Source organism: Seriola aureovittata, chromosome 14 (genome assembly GCF_021018895.1).
Source record: "Seriola aureovittata isolate HTS-2021-v1 ecotype China chromosome 14, ASM2101889v1, whole genome shotgun sequence".
Taxonomy (NCBI): Eukaryota; Metazoa; Chordata; class Actinopteri; order Carangiformes; family Carangidae; genus Seriola; species Seriola aureovittata.
Genome location: NC_079377.1, coordinates 11,074,882 through 11,089,461, shown reverse-complemented (window position 1 = coordinate 11,089,461; position 14,580 = coordinate 11,074,882). Strand labels below are relative to the sequence as shown.

Here is a 14,580-nt window from a genome sequence, read left to right as displayed (position 1 = left end):
TCCATCAGGCTTTGAATTGTCTGATCATATGAAGGGCCTGAACACTCTCCTAATCTCCTGATGCAATTTTGACTGAAGCAGCGTGAAGCAGCAGGGAGTTTTTTTTTGTTCTGTATTTCACTGGTATGTGTGTGGCAAAGAGACTCCTCTCAAATAATTGAAAGTCAGTGGAAATGTCATGTAACCAGTCAGCCAACCTTCTGCTCTCTTGGACCACTAAAACAGCAGTAAATGCTTGTGAATGTGTGTTTTTTTTTTTGTTTTGTTTTTTTTTTTTTCAAATTTGTGCGTATGATAATGAAGTGGGAGATGCTGTTGTTTTCCTCACAGAGAGAGGCTGCATTATACAATTTATTCTTTTAATGAGGCCTACCTATTTAGCAATTCTTATTTGTCTCCAAGGTGAGAGATCAAACATTAGTGAGACAACACAGTCTAAGCCATCATTTAACAAGTCAGCACCATGTCCATGACTTATGGAGGCACTGCCTTGGTTTGTCGAACAACAAAAAAAAGAAGAGTGAAAGGTAAACTCAATATTATTTTTTCCAGAAATAGTCAAATACCGTGTGTCTTTGAGTAATTTAGAGTGCTAATAAAAGGCAGCAGGCATTCTTTAAAAAATGGAACGAAATAGAATAAAGTAAAAAAAAAAAAAAAGAAGAAAAAAACCTGCCTAATATCTACAATAAAGGCCTGTGCAGGATTTTGAATCAATGTTATGTGTTAGAAATTTGAAAGAATTTCTCCAGCACTGCTGACACATGAGCGTGCATCTGTCGGAGGAATCATCTGCTCTGGTGTGGGGCAGAGGCTTCACTTTCTACTGGGGTTTTGATCAATGTCTTGTGGATAGTTTTAGCCCACAGATCACACTGGTTACTGCCTCTATTCTCTTTCTTTTTTTTCTTTTTTTTCTTCAGGAAGCATTCCTGACAGAGGTTAGTTGTAGGACACGAAGTTCAAATGGAGGTGGAGAGGTTGAAATGAAAGTAGAGTGTGTTTCCTGCTCACAGGGTGTTGTATCTTTCCCTTCAGACAAGGGCATGTGATTTACTACACCGCTGAAGGGGCGCATCTGGGTTTTTTTTCTTGGTTTTTTTATGTTTAATGCGCAATTTAACAGTGTTCTTTACATGGGCATAAAACATGCTGCTTGCTTTGGAAACTTCAGCATAAATGTATTTTAATATTGGCAAAGCGAGGCGAATAATCACCTCTCACAGAATAGCTTCTTTAGCCATAAAACACACATTCATCCTCCTGATTATTCAAAGTAATCCTGTTCGTTTTTGGACTATTACCAACAAACTGCATCTGCAAACTGAATGCATGGATGGCAGAACAAATAAACGTAATCAAAAAATATATTTTAGATGTCACACACTAATTAAAAGCTTGAATAGCATTAGATAATCACTTAATAGTGATGTATCATCTTAGTTAATATTCTGCTCATTTATTGGCACATTTCATGCCACCGAGGGTGTCTGTTCCTAACCGGGAGTGATTCTGTTTTAGCCAACGGCCAGTGGAATCCTTGGGGTCCGTGGAGCGGCTGCTCGAAGTCGTGCGACGGCGGATGGCAGAGGCGAGCCCGAGTGTGTCAGGGGGCAGCGGTGACTGGGCAGCAGTGTGATGGCACCGGAGAAGAAGTCCGAAAGTGCAGTGACCAACGGTGTCCAGGTGAGCCAAAGGATAATACCACTTAAAACTGAGGGACCAACAGAGACGCTGGATAAAAGTAGGGGGAGATAATTATCTCTGTGGAGCCAGTGACACGTTTTGTTACATAAGATCAGTTAAAGCAGAATGTGAAGAGGAGATGCAGATAAGCGGATGTAGAGAGGGTATGAATACGTATGGATATATATATATTCCAATAAATGAAGAAATGGAGATACTGGTGACAGACATACTGACTAATGCAAGAATCATGAAAGCTTACTGTGTGATTCTCAAAGTAATCTCTTTTTAAAGTAGAGTCTTAGACATAAAGTCACTTAATACTTCCATTCTCCGGAGTAAAGAAAAAAGTCAACTTCTTCTTATTATAATTACACACACAGTGCACACACTCACAAAAGTTGCAATTGAAAAAAATTCTACATTTCATTATGATCTTTTGAATGGCATGCTCATAGTCACCAACACTATGCAGCTTTGATTTCCTATATTTCCATACAATGTGTAAAATGAAGAAACGGTTGCATCATATTGGAAATGCCGAAAAAGCTCTTTGCACTGACCTAGCAACACTTTGCTCCTCAGCACCGTATGAGATTTGTCCTGAGGACTATGCAGTGTCAATGGTGTGGAGACGGACACCGTCAGGAGAGCTGGCCTTTAACAGATGCCCACCCAATGCCACAGGTAAAGACATGAGCAACATCTCCAACTGATCTTTTGTTATCACTGCGTAACTTCTAAACGGTATAGTGTGCACAGGGATTTGATATCGACTTTTTTTATATCACTGTGAGCTGTCATCTTTCACTTAAGACCCATCTCGTGGGTGTAAACTGAAAAGAGTAGTCCTCTCATAAAAGGGGACAAAATGGTGGAATACATTTTGATATGTTTGGTGTGGATTCAGTGTGATTAATGCACCTAAATTTGACCTGTTTTCAAAGGATGTCTTTTTGAATCACTGATTTGCCAACAAGTGCAACTGTCACTTTTTACAATGGTAGAATTACCCTGCAATTATACACTAGTGTCATGTTTTCAGTGTTTGAATACATATCACAGTGTTACTGGTTTTTGCTATATTGTGAGGAATAATGCCAGACTTCTTCCACAAAACGAAAGCTTTCCTCTTAGAATGTGACAAGCCTTTTTTTTGCTTTTTAAGTCGCCTGCCTAATCTTTGCATGGTACCAAGACTGCGTTTCCACATCTGAGAAGAAAGCGCACACACATGCCTTCATCCCATTTCCACATGCAGTGATGTAACTCATGGCTGCACCCGTCAGTGCACAGCTTGTGTACTGGATGCGGGGTGGGGGGGGTGGGGGTGTGTGTGTGTGTGTGTGTGTGGGGGGGGGGGGTGTAGACGTGATTCTGAGAGCATTGTTGAAGGAAAGCACACTGAGGTCTGCTTTCAGACACTAAGCAGAAGCTTTAATATGTGCACGGAGAGAAGAGCATTAGAGCAGAGGATGTGAGTTCTCTAACAGGGCGAGACTAACACTCGGCTCTTGAAGAGAAGAGAAAGGAAAAGGGAAGAGGCAAGACGATGAAAACAAAGCTACTGTGATACAGGTTACTTTTGTTCTTGCTGAAGGTCAGCTTGCTAACAGACAGACAACAGAAGAGTGGGGGGCTGCCGGGTGCTAGAGTTGCATGTTGGGTTCGCACGGTAAATTTGAAACAGTCTGGTATTCTAAACTGACATTTCTCCCACAGCTATAAAGTGGCTAACTGGCAAACTAGATGCAGCAGCAAACACACTGTCATTCACAGATGGCTTACCTGAGGCAAAGTTATGGAGAGCAAGATTTACTAGCATGACATTAGCTTTCCGGCTTGACATTAGTTTTATGGCTAATAACTGCTCGACACTACAAAGCTATTCGCCGCTTGCAGTGAGGACTTTTTGTTTTCTTCTCCACTGTATGATGCTGTTGGAAATTTAACACCTTTACTGATTAAGAATTTCATTTACACCAAGAGGTGTCTGCAGGTCAGTTAGTCAGTGTGAGACACTTGGCTCCTTTATACAGTCAGACTAATTACTTTCCTTTACCCAGCAGTATCGCATTAATTAATTGCATTAATTATATCTAAAAAGGAAATTAAATGTATTCTTGTGAACCTTGCACTTAAAAGACCAAATTATCCCACTTTTTTTTCCCCCCTATATGCAGCTGAATTTGGATCTCATTACAGAGATGTGCTGTTTTAAACACAGTGCTGTAGTCCAACACATTCTGGCAAATCAGAGCTAACTTCTTCTGTTTGTCAGTGTTGGTGGAATCTCAGCATCTGCATGCACAGGATGAACGGTAATAATATGAGGGTGGTATATCTCTTTACAAGAGAACCAGGACCTTTAATGTCTGAGCAGGACCGTGATAAAGGGGTAAAATAACAGACAGCCGACGTATTTCACGGTTAACTACAGAGCATCCTCCCTGTCAAAGCTGGTCCTGACCACTGGAGAAAGAAAAAAAGAGACCATGATGGACAATAGTTCAGGGCAGGTCAAGTTTATTTCTAAAGCTATTAATCACAGTTCCAGTGTCAGGAGGTTTCACAAAGCCCACATTATGAGACTATATATGAAAACAACACCTCCCGACCTTTGACCTGTAATTAGATCAAGGTCAAACTCACAAAACCCTCAATGAGCAAAATGTGAAAAGAAAAACCAAACCCCCCTCGGTTAGACCTCCTCCTTTTCAGGGCAGTCAGAAATGTAATGGCTGCTGAGAGCGGGTAAACAAAGATGAAATATTGATCAACACAGGCAGCATAACAAAATGTGTGACACGAATGCAGCAAGACTGCTTGGGTGAAGCGTCCAAATGTGTTAAGGGCATCAGCGCCTACTCAGCCGTAGTCGCTGGCGTCATCAAGGTCATCATAGGAACTGCACCCAGTGCAGGGGAGTCAGCGCGGCCTCGGTCATCATGGATGACAACTGCCACCAGAGGCAAGAGGGGAGGAAAAGTGGAGAGGATACGTACTCACAGCAGATGAGTTTGTTCACTTTGTATCACTCAAGCAAAGGTTCACACGCTTGTAAACACACAAAGTAAACTTAGAGCAGCCTTCTGTCTAACTGGCCAGCCTTTCTCGAGGAGACTGGGTGACTCTGAGGTTCCGTGAGGGGCTAAAACACAAAACATGACATGGCACTTTATAAATTAGAATCCTGGATTTCTTTAATTATACAGTAAGATACAGGATTTGCACATGATTCTTCCGTTTCTCTGTTACTCTTTTGGTTTAACTGTGTAGTGTGAAGTAATCCTAAACAACCAGTACGTTTTAAAATGTCAAACGTACTGAGTACCTTTAAAATACGCATCCAGTCTAACACTGTCATTTTCAAGTATTTACATTTTTCAAGCTTTTTTTTTTTTTTTAAAGTGAACTTTTTTACTCCACTGACACCTGAAGTTACTAGTTACTTTGTAGAAGAGGTTTTGCATGTAAAAGCTCATCTGCTGCTATTTATATGCATGTCTAATGAGAGCCCCAAATCTCAATTATCAATTGAAGTTCAAGTCATCCAGCTGAAACAGGCAGCAATTAAAGCAACAGAACCACAAGCTATTAAACCAACTTATCACAGGTTAATGCAGAGGAAAATGATCCTGTACTCCTCTAGCAAATAAATTAGATGCCATCCTGTAGAATTACAGGGGGAATTTTATTTGTGACGTGTGTTCAGTATTTACTAGTAGCTGTTTCAATGCAAGGGATTCACTTTAACCAGTCTAATAATCCAATAAGATATTTGTGATGATATTCAGCTCAACACAAAATCCTTGTCAGGCTGTGTTTTTTATCTCTTAACTCCTCGGGTGGTAAACACTGTTTTAGCCTTCTGTCTTGAGGAAGGATTGTTTGAATAAGAATTCTCCTCTAATGGCAGCCGGGTTGAGGATGCCGTAAAACTGGACAGCGACAGGTCAATGCCTCTGTGGAGTGCAGCCTTGGTTCTGATCAAGCACATCATCCGCTGGCCTGTATTTCATAGACAACCTACTCTACATACATCACTGGTGATGCGAGGACAGATGACAGAGTGGTCCAAAAGCACAGTGGAAGCCTCATGTTTCCCTCACTGACCCCGTTTCATCCCACCATGTGGATCAAACCCGAGAGCGATCCAATTCTAAATAACTGAAGAAAAAAAACAAAACATTTATTTTAAATATTAATATAAAACTAAAAAAAATTAAATGTTGATGTGTTGAAATGTACCAAATTCACAAAACTGATGGGAGAAAGGATGACAGAGATGTCTGGGTTAGTGCAGGAAAAGGTTCCTGTAATGCTTAGAGACAGTTTTTATTATGAAACAGCAGCAAGTGTGGGGTTAGGTTTTGTTTTACAGGGTACAGCTAATAAACCTTTTTTTTTTTTCTAAAAATTGTGAATTTTCTCTGCAAAAGTGTTGTGCAAACAAAAAAAAAAGGTCTACGCATTTCACATTACAATGATTTTTGGCCTTGGGCAATTTGTATCTTCCAGTACTGCTGAATTCACATTAAAATTGCATCATGCAGTATAATACTAAAATGAGAGCAGACTACAGGTCATTAGAGGGCCAAATAACTAATATCATTAAAAAAAAACAGTCTTTCTGTAAGTGTTGAATTGAACTAGTGTTTCAAGTTAATACATAAAAATCTCATCTGTGCTTAAGTAGCTGTCATCCTTGTCAGTGTAAAACAATTCTTGAATTCAGCCTCTTCTTAGTGCTTTGTGTCTTTTTGCCACTTCTCAGTTAAAGCACAATTTCTCTCAGTTTACAATGACCTTTAAGAAACTCTGAACGCTGAAGTGAATCCCTAATTTCTCAGTATCAAACCATCATAAAACACACGTTACCACCTTTTTTTTTTTTTGAGTGTGAGGACTCGGGGCATGATCGAATACAAATGTGGAAATATTTTTTTGAGTGTTGACATTCATAACAAAAGGAAGCAAATAAAACCTCCCAGGTGAAGCCAGTTTGGATGGAGACGAATGCTCAGCGCAGTGTAAAGCAATGGGCCGCTCCTGTTGCCCTCTGGGTTGTCTCATTGTGCTGCATGGGCGCTCCTGGCACATAGCGATGTTTTGTGTGCACTCGTGTCTTCACCAGGTAGTAGCGGTGGAGAAGGTGGGTGTAGGAGGTGTGGTTTTGATCTCTCTCTGTCTGTGTGTGTTAGTGTGTGAAAGACAGAGGAGGAGAGAGAGAGAGAGAGAGAGAGAGAACAAGAGATAGCAATGGGTTTATCTGAAGCACGGATGCCAGGGGAAATGTTTTGTTCTGTGGGAGTTTTCCTCAGGATGTCAAGCACCTGTGTTGGAGCGGTGGGGTGATGTGTGAAGTGCACTCCACCAGGTCGACAGCTGGGAAGGTGTGATGTTGGACCCCTATGTAGGATTTGTATGGGGATGTGGGTGGATATTGGGTGGTTCTGCTATTTCGGGATCACTGTTTAAATGCCTGACAGCTATCACAGCTGAGCTGCTGCACGCCTGAGTAAGCCACTGGAACTCGTATTAATACGGCACACAGTACATATATTAAAAGCCTGTGTCTGTTGCTTATAATACATATAAACCAGTTGTTCAAATAGAGCAGCACTTTCCTTCGGGCGACCTCTCTCTCTCTCTCTCTCTCTCTCTCTCTCTCCCTCTTTCGAAAATGTGCCTTGAATCCACCGCAAAATGTGTAATGGGTGACATCGGATTTTGATGGTGAGTGATGGGCAACAGAAATGGACAAAAAGGACAGGATAAGTCTCTCTGTAAAATATTTAATAAATCTGTCCTCCTCTTCTCTTCTGTCCTTCCCCTCTTCCTGTATCCAACTCCCTCCATTCCGCCACTTCCATCTGCCTTTCTTTTGGCTCTCCTTTGGTCTTAATCCCTCCCCCCACCCCCCACCCCTCTCTCTCCCCCATCCCCACCTCTACACTCTCCATCCTCATCTCCCCTCTCATCCGTCCCTCACTCCTTTTCCTCTCCAAATCTGTCGCTGTCTCCACCTCCTCCACAGGCACCACTAGTCGACGCTGCTCTTTGGATCACCGTGGTATGGCCTTCTGGGAGCAGCCCAGCTATGCTCGATGCATAACAAATGAATTCAGATACTTGCAGCAATCAGTAGGTGCAAAGTCAGCTCCCTCTCACAGCCTCTGTTTCCAATGCATCATAAATTACCTCCCCAGTGCCCCCCTCCTCCTTCTCCCCCCATTCTCATCACAATGTAGCCAAAGATTAAGCACTTTCAATGGAAGAGCAAATTGAAACAGTGATTTTGCCATTTTTGTCTTTGTAATGAATGGTCATAGTCAAGTCCTTAAACAGTTTGAGTTAGTGTTTCTGGCATGTTCTCATCTGTGTTTGTCTTTGTTCATTTACTAGAATCCCAGAAAACAGAAACAGAAACAAATTGCAATTATTCCTGATACTGGAAGAAACACGTTGTACTTTTATAAGCACTGGAAGAACTATTATTGCTCTTTTGCACTTTACTGTCTTTTTAAAGTTCATCTAAAATAATGATAACAATAAATTACTGCTACAAAACAATTACAATAAATTACAATACTTTCTCTTTTTATTCAAAACAAGTATTACACCATAGAGAAACCAGGTAACACAAGTAATGAAACTCATTGACTGTTAACAATCTTGTGTTTAATAGAATCAGTTCTTTTCAGCTAAAAGAACTGGTGTGAACTCGTGTTTTTCTGATCCCTTTTTCATTGCATGCAAGATGAGACATTTTGATCCCCAAAAAATAGTTTTTTATTAAAGTCTGAGTAGAGTTTATTGCACTATTTTTAAACATATTTTTGCTTTACTGTGTATGCATCTAGCCTGGATACATAACAGCACTTCCACTAGAATAGGTAATTTTGGTAACCCTCCGTCTCTGTTAAAAATAAAATAATTCAGAAGAGCTGAGATAGCACATATAGCGCTGCACCTGTGAACGTGTATTTATGGACATAAAGCCTGTGCAATGATGTGAGATGTCATTTCACTGTGCCATTTCTGCCTAAATGTGTGTCTTCTGCTCCAGTTAACTCTTTTATTCATATTGGCTCATTTCAAAATATCTGCGAGGCAGAATACATTTCGGCCCGGCTTAGATATAAGCGTCACAGAAAAGGCCTTAGAGAGCAGAGTCTTTCTTCCTGTTGTTTTTTTTTTTTTTTTCACTCCATTTACTCCGAATGTGTAGCTTAGCACGTATCATGCAAACCTGTGGACATCGATGCCCCAAGTACTGTCTTCTCCTGTTTTTGGAGGTTCAGGGGCACCTTGCTAAGGGCCAGAGGATGCTGGCGGGGGATGGGATGTCCCAGGTCACGAAAAACCTGCTGGACCTCACCCAGAGGAGAAACTTCTACGCTGGTGACCTGCTGTCTTCCGTGGAGATCCTTCGCAATGTGACGGAGACCTTCAAGAGGGCCAGCTATGAGCCGTCTTCAGATGATGTGCAAGTAAGTGGACCGTGGTTGCATTTGAACATGTAGTCATGGAAATATGTTCATATCCGAGGCTGTGTGCTTAGAAATGTATCTATTTAGACAGAATAATCAATTGGATAAGGCTAACATTTGATACACGTTACACAAAAAAACATTTTGTACCGTGTCTGAAATAGCACAAAGGCTGACAAACACATCCCGTGGCTCTATTGTATCAAGAGATCTCCTCCACATCCTAAACCATTTCATCTCATCATGCTGGGGTTGACTGCAGTCTTGATCCTCTTTATGTCAATAGGATGATGGAGATTACAGCTAAAGCTCCGCCTCCATTGCCAATAAGATAATTTATGTCCTCAGAGCTGTGTCATTTTCAAAGACACCCGTCTCGTGAGTCTTTGTACAGTCCTACGTGCCTGTTACACACACACACACACACACACACACACACACACACACACACACACACACACACACACACTAAAATAACAACATACAGAAATTGTGTGTGTGTGTGTGTGTGTGTGTGTGTGTGTTCTTTGGTCTGTGTTTGGCTCATACTAAATGGGAAGGAAGTAATTGGTTCTGTGAGTTAATGAAAAACCTAATTCTCTGTTATAGTTCTTGTGCGAGTTTCTAATCTTGCTTTGTTACTGTATCAAGCTTGTTGTTGTTGTTCTGTGTAGACATATGAGCAATACTGCCAGAACATTAGGAAAGTATCAGCCATTTTCTGTATGGAGGTAGAAATAATTTCTACTTTTAATAATGTGAAAGTTCACTTGGCTTTAAAGTCCCATAAAAGAGTAGAGCATCTGCTGACTAATAAGCTTTTTCAGTATATTGAATATTAAGATTTGCTCATATTCTTATGTGTTATACAGATCTCCTGGTCTGAAGGAGAGGAAATGAAAAAAAAAAAAAATTAGATAAAAAGAAAATCACATAATGAAAGGGGGAAAAAAACAACCTAACCTACAGTGATATCCTATCCACTGATGCAAGACATACATCATTATTAGAGCTGCGGCATCTTTGAATATGATAGGACTTAAGTGGCTTTTTCTCCATTTTCGGATGTAAGTAATGAAATCAAATAAATGTTCAACTCACTTAATTATGCACTTCCAAAGTGCGGTGGTATTTGGACCACAAAATGTCAGGGATGTTCTTTTCTTTAGTTTGCTGCTCGTTCCATGCACATTTATCATATTTATCCACCGGACGTAATGTGCATGGTCCGCTGCTAATATTCCGCAGAAATGAAACCCAAATGTGGCCGGCCATGGATGGACAACCTAGGCCCCATTCAGCCATTTTCCCACAATGGAAAAATCTAAGAGATGAGGAAAGCATCCTGTCGCTGGTTATTATGAGAGCTCTATAGTGTGTGTGGGCAGACAGGAGAGCAGTCAGCCAGCCCACCCCCTCCGTGTGTCTCTGCGCTAATGCAGTGTTAAAGTGGGCACATTACCACCAGAGGGAGCATAAGCATTCAAGTAGAAAACAAGATAGCCTGTGTCAAGAGAGAGAGCCACTCCCTCAGGCACATTGTAGACCAGACGAAATAACAAGGCTAAAGATCAGACAGGGGTCCTATTACTACTGCAGGCATGCACCCCAAGCAGCCCTGCTTTCTGCTGCTGAAGAAGACAATCCACACAGCTGCTCAGCCATTCCCTTTCATCTTTTTTTTTTTTTTTTTTTTCTGATTGTAGCTTGTGCTTCTCTCCTCTAGCATTAGATGTTTGCTGCAAGCTGCAGGGGTTCAAGGTGTATTTTCGTCAGGGCTGATCCACATATTCCATCTTTTCTCTAATCATTCACCATCATGGGTTCAGTGGGAAATTTCCTGTTGCTATTGGGCCCTGCAGGGAACATCATTATTACTTTTATAGATATCCCACGATCAGAAATGTCAGTTTGTTACCCGTAAAAGTCATTCCTGAGTGCATAGTGTATCTGTCATGGTTTAAAAAGCATCTTGCTGCAGTGCCTGTAATATTTGTGTGTGGGTGTGTTATGTATTTCCCCTTTCATCATCTCCACAGAACTTCTTTCAAATCATCAGCAACCTCTTGGAGGAGGAAAATAAGGAGAAATGGGAAGATGCACAAAAGGTAGGCATATGGCAGTGCACTTAGTAAATAATTCAGGTTTCTGCATGAATCTTGTGTGCCTCAAAAAAAAAAAAAAATCATCTTAAAACCTGTTTTGCAGCTGCTCCATTTGAACAGCAGAGCTTAAGGAAAGTCGGCTTGGTGTTGAGATAATGTTATACTTACCCATATCATTGTGAGGGGTCATTTAGCTGGAGTGACATCTGGCCTCATTTGGGAAAGCTAGTTCCTCAGACCTCCACTTGGTGGCAGCAGCACTGCCACAGAGACTGCCCAAGCATCACCACTGCAGGACTCATTTCCTCCTGCAAACACATTGTTCCTCACAGCTGATACAGATCATGGCAACCACTGTGATTAGACCATTACTTAAGTTGAATTTTATAGTACAGACAAACAGTTTAAGTATATTATTCCTTGTACCACACTGGCTAAGACTTTTGTAACCTGTCTGTCTTTCTCTGACATTGTAAAGCAGCCCCATCATATGGTGAAGCAGTATTATATTAGTATTATACAAACAAAAAAAACAGTCAATATTCAATACAAATGTAGGGGTCAAAAGCCTCAACAGCAGAGAACAGAACATTTTCCTGACGCTGTGTTTATCCATGGAGATTGGCTTCTGGCTACTTCCTCTGTTGGACACATCTCTCAGCTTGAGAGGTGGCATCTCCCGTTTTCAAAACTGCCACTGGTGTATGAGACAACCCGAATCCTGAAATCACGCACATCCAGACTCTGACAGAGATACCATCTGTGATGACTGCACGTCTGCAGAGGGCATCTGCTCTGCTGTCACCTTCACTGGCAAATTGACTTAAATTAGGTATCACCTGCGCTGACACTTGACTGAGGGGGTGTCTTAAAATCAGTCAGATCTCTTTTTTGTCACCGTTTCGGCATGCCTGACTTCAAGTAAGATTTGGGGGGGGGGGCGGGTAACGCAGGCAGTTCAAACTCTGCCAGGAGTGCCAGTCCTGGCTGTCTCTACAGGCAGTAATTAGGTGTTTACTCACTGCAGCTTTAGTTTGGCAGGCCCCAAAGGTAGGTTGTCGGTGAGAGGGGCTCACAAATGAGCAGTTTCGTCAGTAAGAATGCGTCAGAGATGGAGACAGACAGATCAGAGAAAATATGGAAATAGGAGAAGTTGTCTCTGTGATTGAACACCCAGAAGAGATATGTGACATGCTTAATTATTTCTGCAGTTATTAATGTGCCTGTCTAAGGAGTTCTACTTCAGTTCTGGCCCACCACCAAGTGGACACTGGCGAAGCGACGTCGTATGATTTCAACAGACGATGCTTTGACTTCACAGTTCTCAAATTTTCCCACTTGCTGGCTTTTCTTGCATTAATGAGTGTTCTGAGCTCATGTTTCCACAGCACCCACACACTGCGCGCTGTGGACATTCAAAACACTCAGATGAAACACCTCACTATGAGGTTTTACTGGCTGTGGAATTGGCTCTGTGCAGAGATCACTATATATTCACCTCCTGTCACTGTTACCATGGCAAGGAAAGGAAGAGCTCTGTCTACAGAACCTCCACTGCAGCCATTTCCCTCCGCTGCCTTCACATCTCATGGTTGCCATAGAGACCAGCAGAATGAGCATGACTGCACTGTGCGTCAGACATGCCGGAAGGGGCGATGTGATGTGCTTTTCTCCCCCACTATGGCTTTCACTCTGCTGTGTCAGAGGCTCTCAACTTCAGCATCACTGATCTGCTTCCCTGGCTTAGCGGCACATGTATGGGCATGTGCAAACACACAGAACACAAGGTGTTACCGAGGAGGGAAATACCTGCCCCAGGTATTTGTTGAATAGCAACCCTGAGTGAGGTGTTAATTGCTAAATGCCACTCAAAGGCCTTTCTAATTGCCTGAAATCATCATTGTGCGCTCACACATTTGTTGAAATCCTGCAATAATATTTGCGTAATATAACACATTTCTGTCACAGACATTTTGAGATGTTGTTACAGCATTGTGCTGTGTAGCTGATACTTTGTGAAAGTGGCAAATGTGTTAGAGTCTGGCACATGACATAGCCACATACTCCTACAATCAGTTTCTCACAATCTCTAGTCATAGGACCAAAAACTGGTGGCCCCCCCAAATCAAAGCTTCTTATTAAATTTGACCCATCACCACGAGATTGGCAGCCAGGACAGTGGCCCAGTCTCTTGAAGCTCAGTTATTGGATTAGCGAGCCTTTGATTTATCGACTTGGAGGAAAGAGCTGAGCAGACCAGCAGTGTCACTGGTCGAGCCGTGGAGCTGACCGTGGTGCTGAATTCCTGCCTCTGCATTTTTCTCACTGAGTGCTGAAGTCCATGAAGCGGCACATGAACCCAGGCAATCACCCTTGCCTTGGCAGAGGCTTTCAGAAGAGAAGCCAACCGGTAACAACAGTGTCTGCAAAGCCACTGGTTATAGCTCTGATGCTGATGTCACATTGATGGTTCAATTAGGGTTGCAACTACCTGCCCATTATTTTCTTGATGAACCGATTAATCATTTGATCTACAAAGCGTAAGTAACTAATGAACAGAGCCCATCGCAATTTGCCAGAACTCCAGGTTACATATTCAAATAGCTTTTTGTCCAACCAACAATCTAATATCTAGACTATGTATTGCACTATGGCCCAAGGCGAATTTACCCTCTGGGACAATAAAGTATTTCTAAATTTCTCTTCCTCCTCCAGGTTTTCTTTATCATTTCTTCAGTATTTATTGAGCTATCACAAGTTTTAATATTTCATTTTGTATTTTATGTACTTCACAACTTTATATACTTTAGCAGATGTGTGGTTTGAACAACAGTATTCAAACTTTATATCAGTGATGCTTTTCTTATATGTATTTATGGCCTGCTTTTTAGTTTCCTGTCTTTTCCTGTTTTATGCTCCACACTTCTATCTTTCCAGTAATACACTGCTGCATTTGTGAAATCATGTCATGGCAGCAATGTTGAAATTGAAAGTGTCTTTTTGTGTTTGTTTTTTTTTTATCTTGTCCAGATCTATCCGGGAGCAGTGGAGCTCATGCAGGTCATAGAGGAATTCATCCACATCGTTGGATTGGGCATGAAGGATTTTCACAATGCCTATTTGATGACTGGGAACTTGGGTAAGAATCAGCCCACTTTTCATCCCTGACCTGTTTTACCATTTATTTCTGCCTGACATGGACACATAATCCCTGTGCTCTGCTGACTCCTCGTGTCAATTTCCCCACCATCATTAATTTGGGATAAATGGCGCGTGGTAAGGGTGGGGGAGTA

At 41.7% G+C, this 14,580-nt stretch overlaps 1 protein-coding gene across 3 annotated transcripts in view; it reads left to right on the top strand.

Moving 5' to 3' along the window:
- Nucleotides 1–14,580, top strand: part of adgrb3 (adhesion G protein-coupled receptor B3) — a 113,069-nt gene that overhangs the window by 56,441 nt on the left and 42,048 nt on the right. For 2 of the 3 annotated variants that reach the window (XM_056394648.1, XM_056394650.1), the window contains exons 7-12: nucleotides 1,522–1,686; nucleotides 2,272–2,373; nucleotides 7,727–7,833; nucleotides 8,988–9,182; nucleotides 11,222–11,290; nucleotides 14,318–14,426. In XM_056394648.1, coding sequence (XP_056250623.1) covers nucleotides 1,522–1,686; nucleotides 2,272–2,373; nucleotides 7,727–7,833; nucleotides 8,988–9,182; nucleotides 11,222–11,290; nucleotides 14,318–14,426 — 747 coding nt within the window. The remainder of the gene's footprint in view (nucleotides 1–1,521; nucleotides 1,687–2,271; nucleotides 2,374–7,726; nucleotides 7,834–8,987; nucleotides 9,183–11,221; nucleotides 11,291–14,317; nucleotides 14,427–14,580) is intronic. The other variant, XM_056394649.1, reaches the window with a different exon arrangement.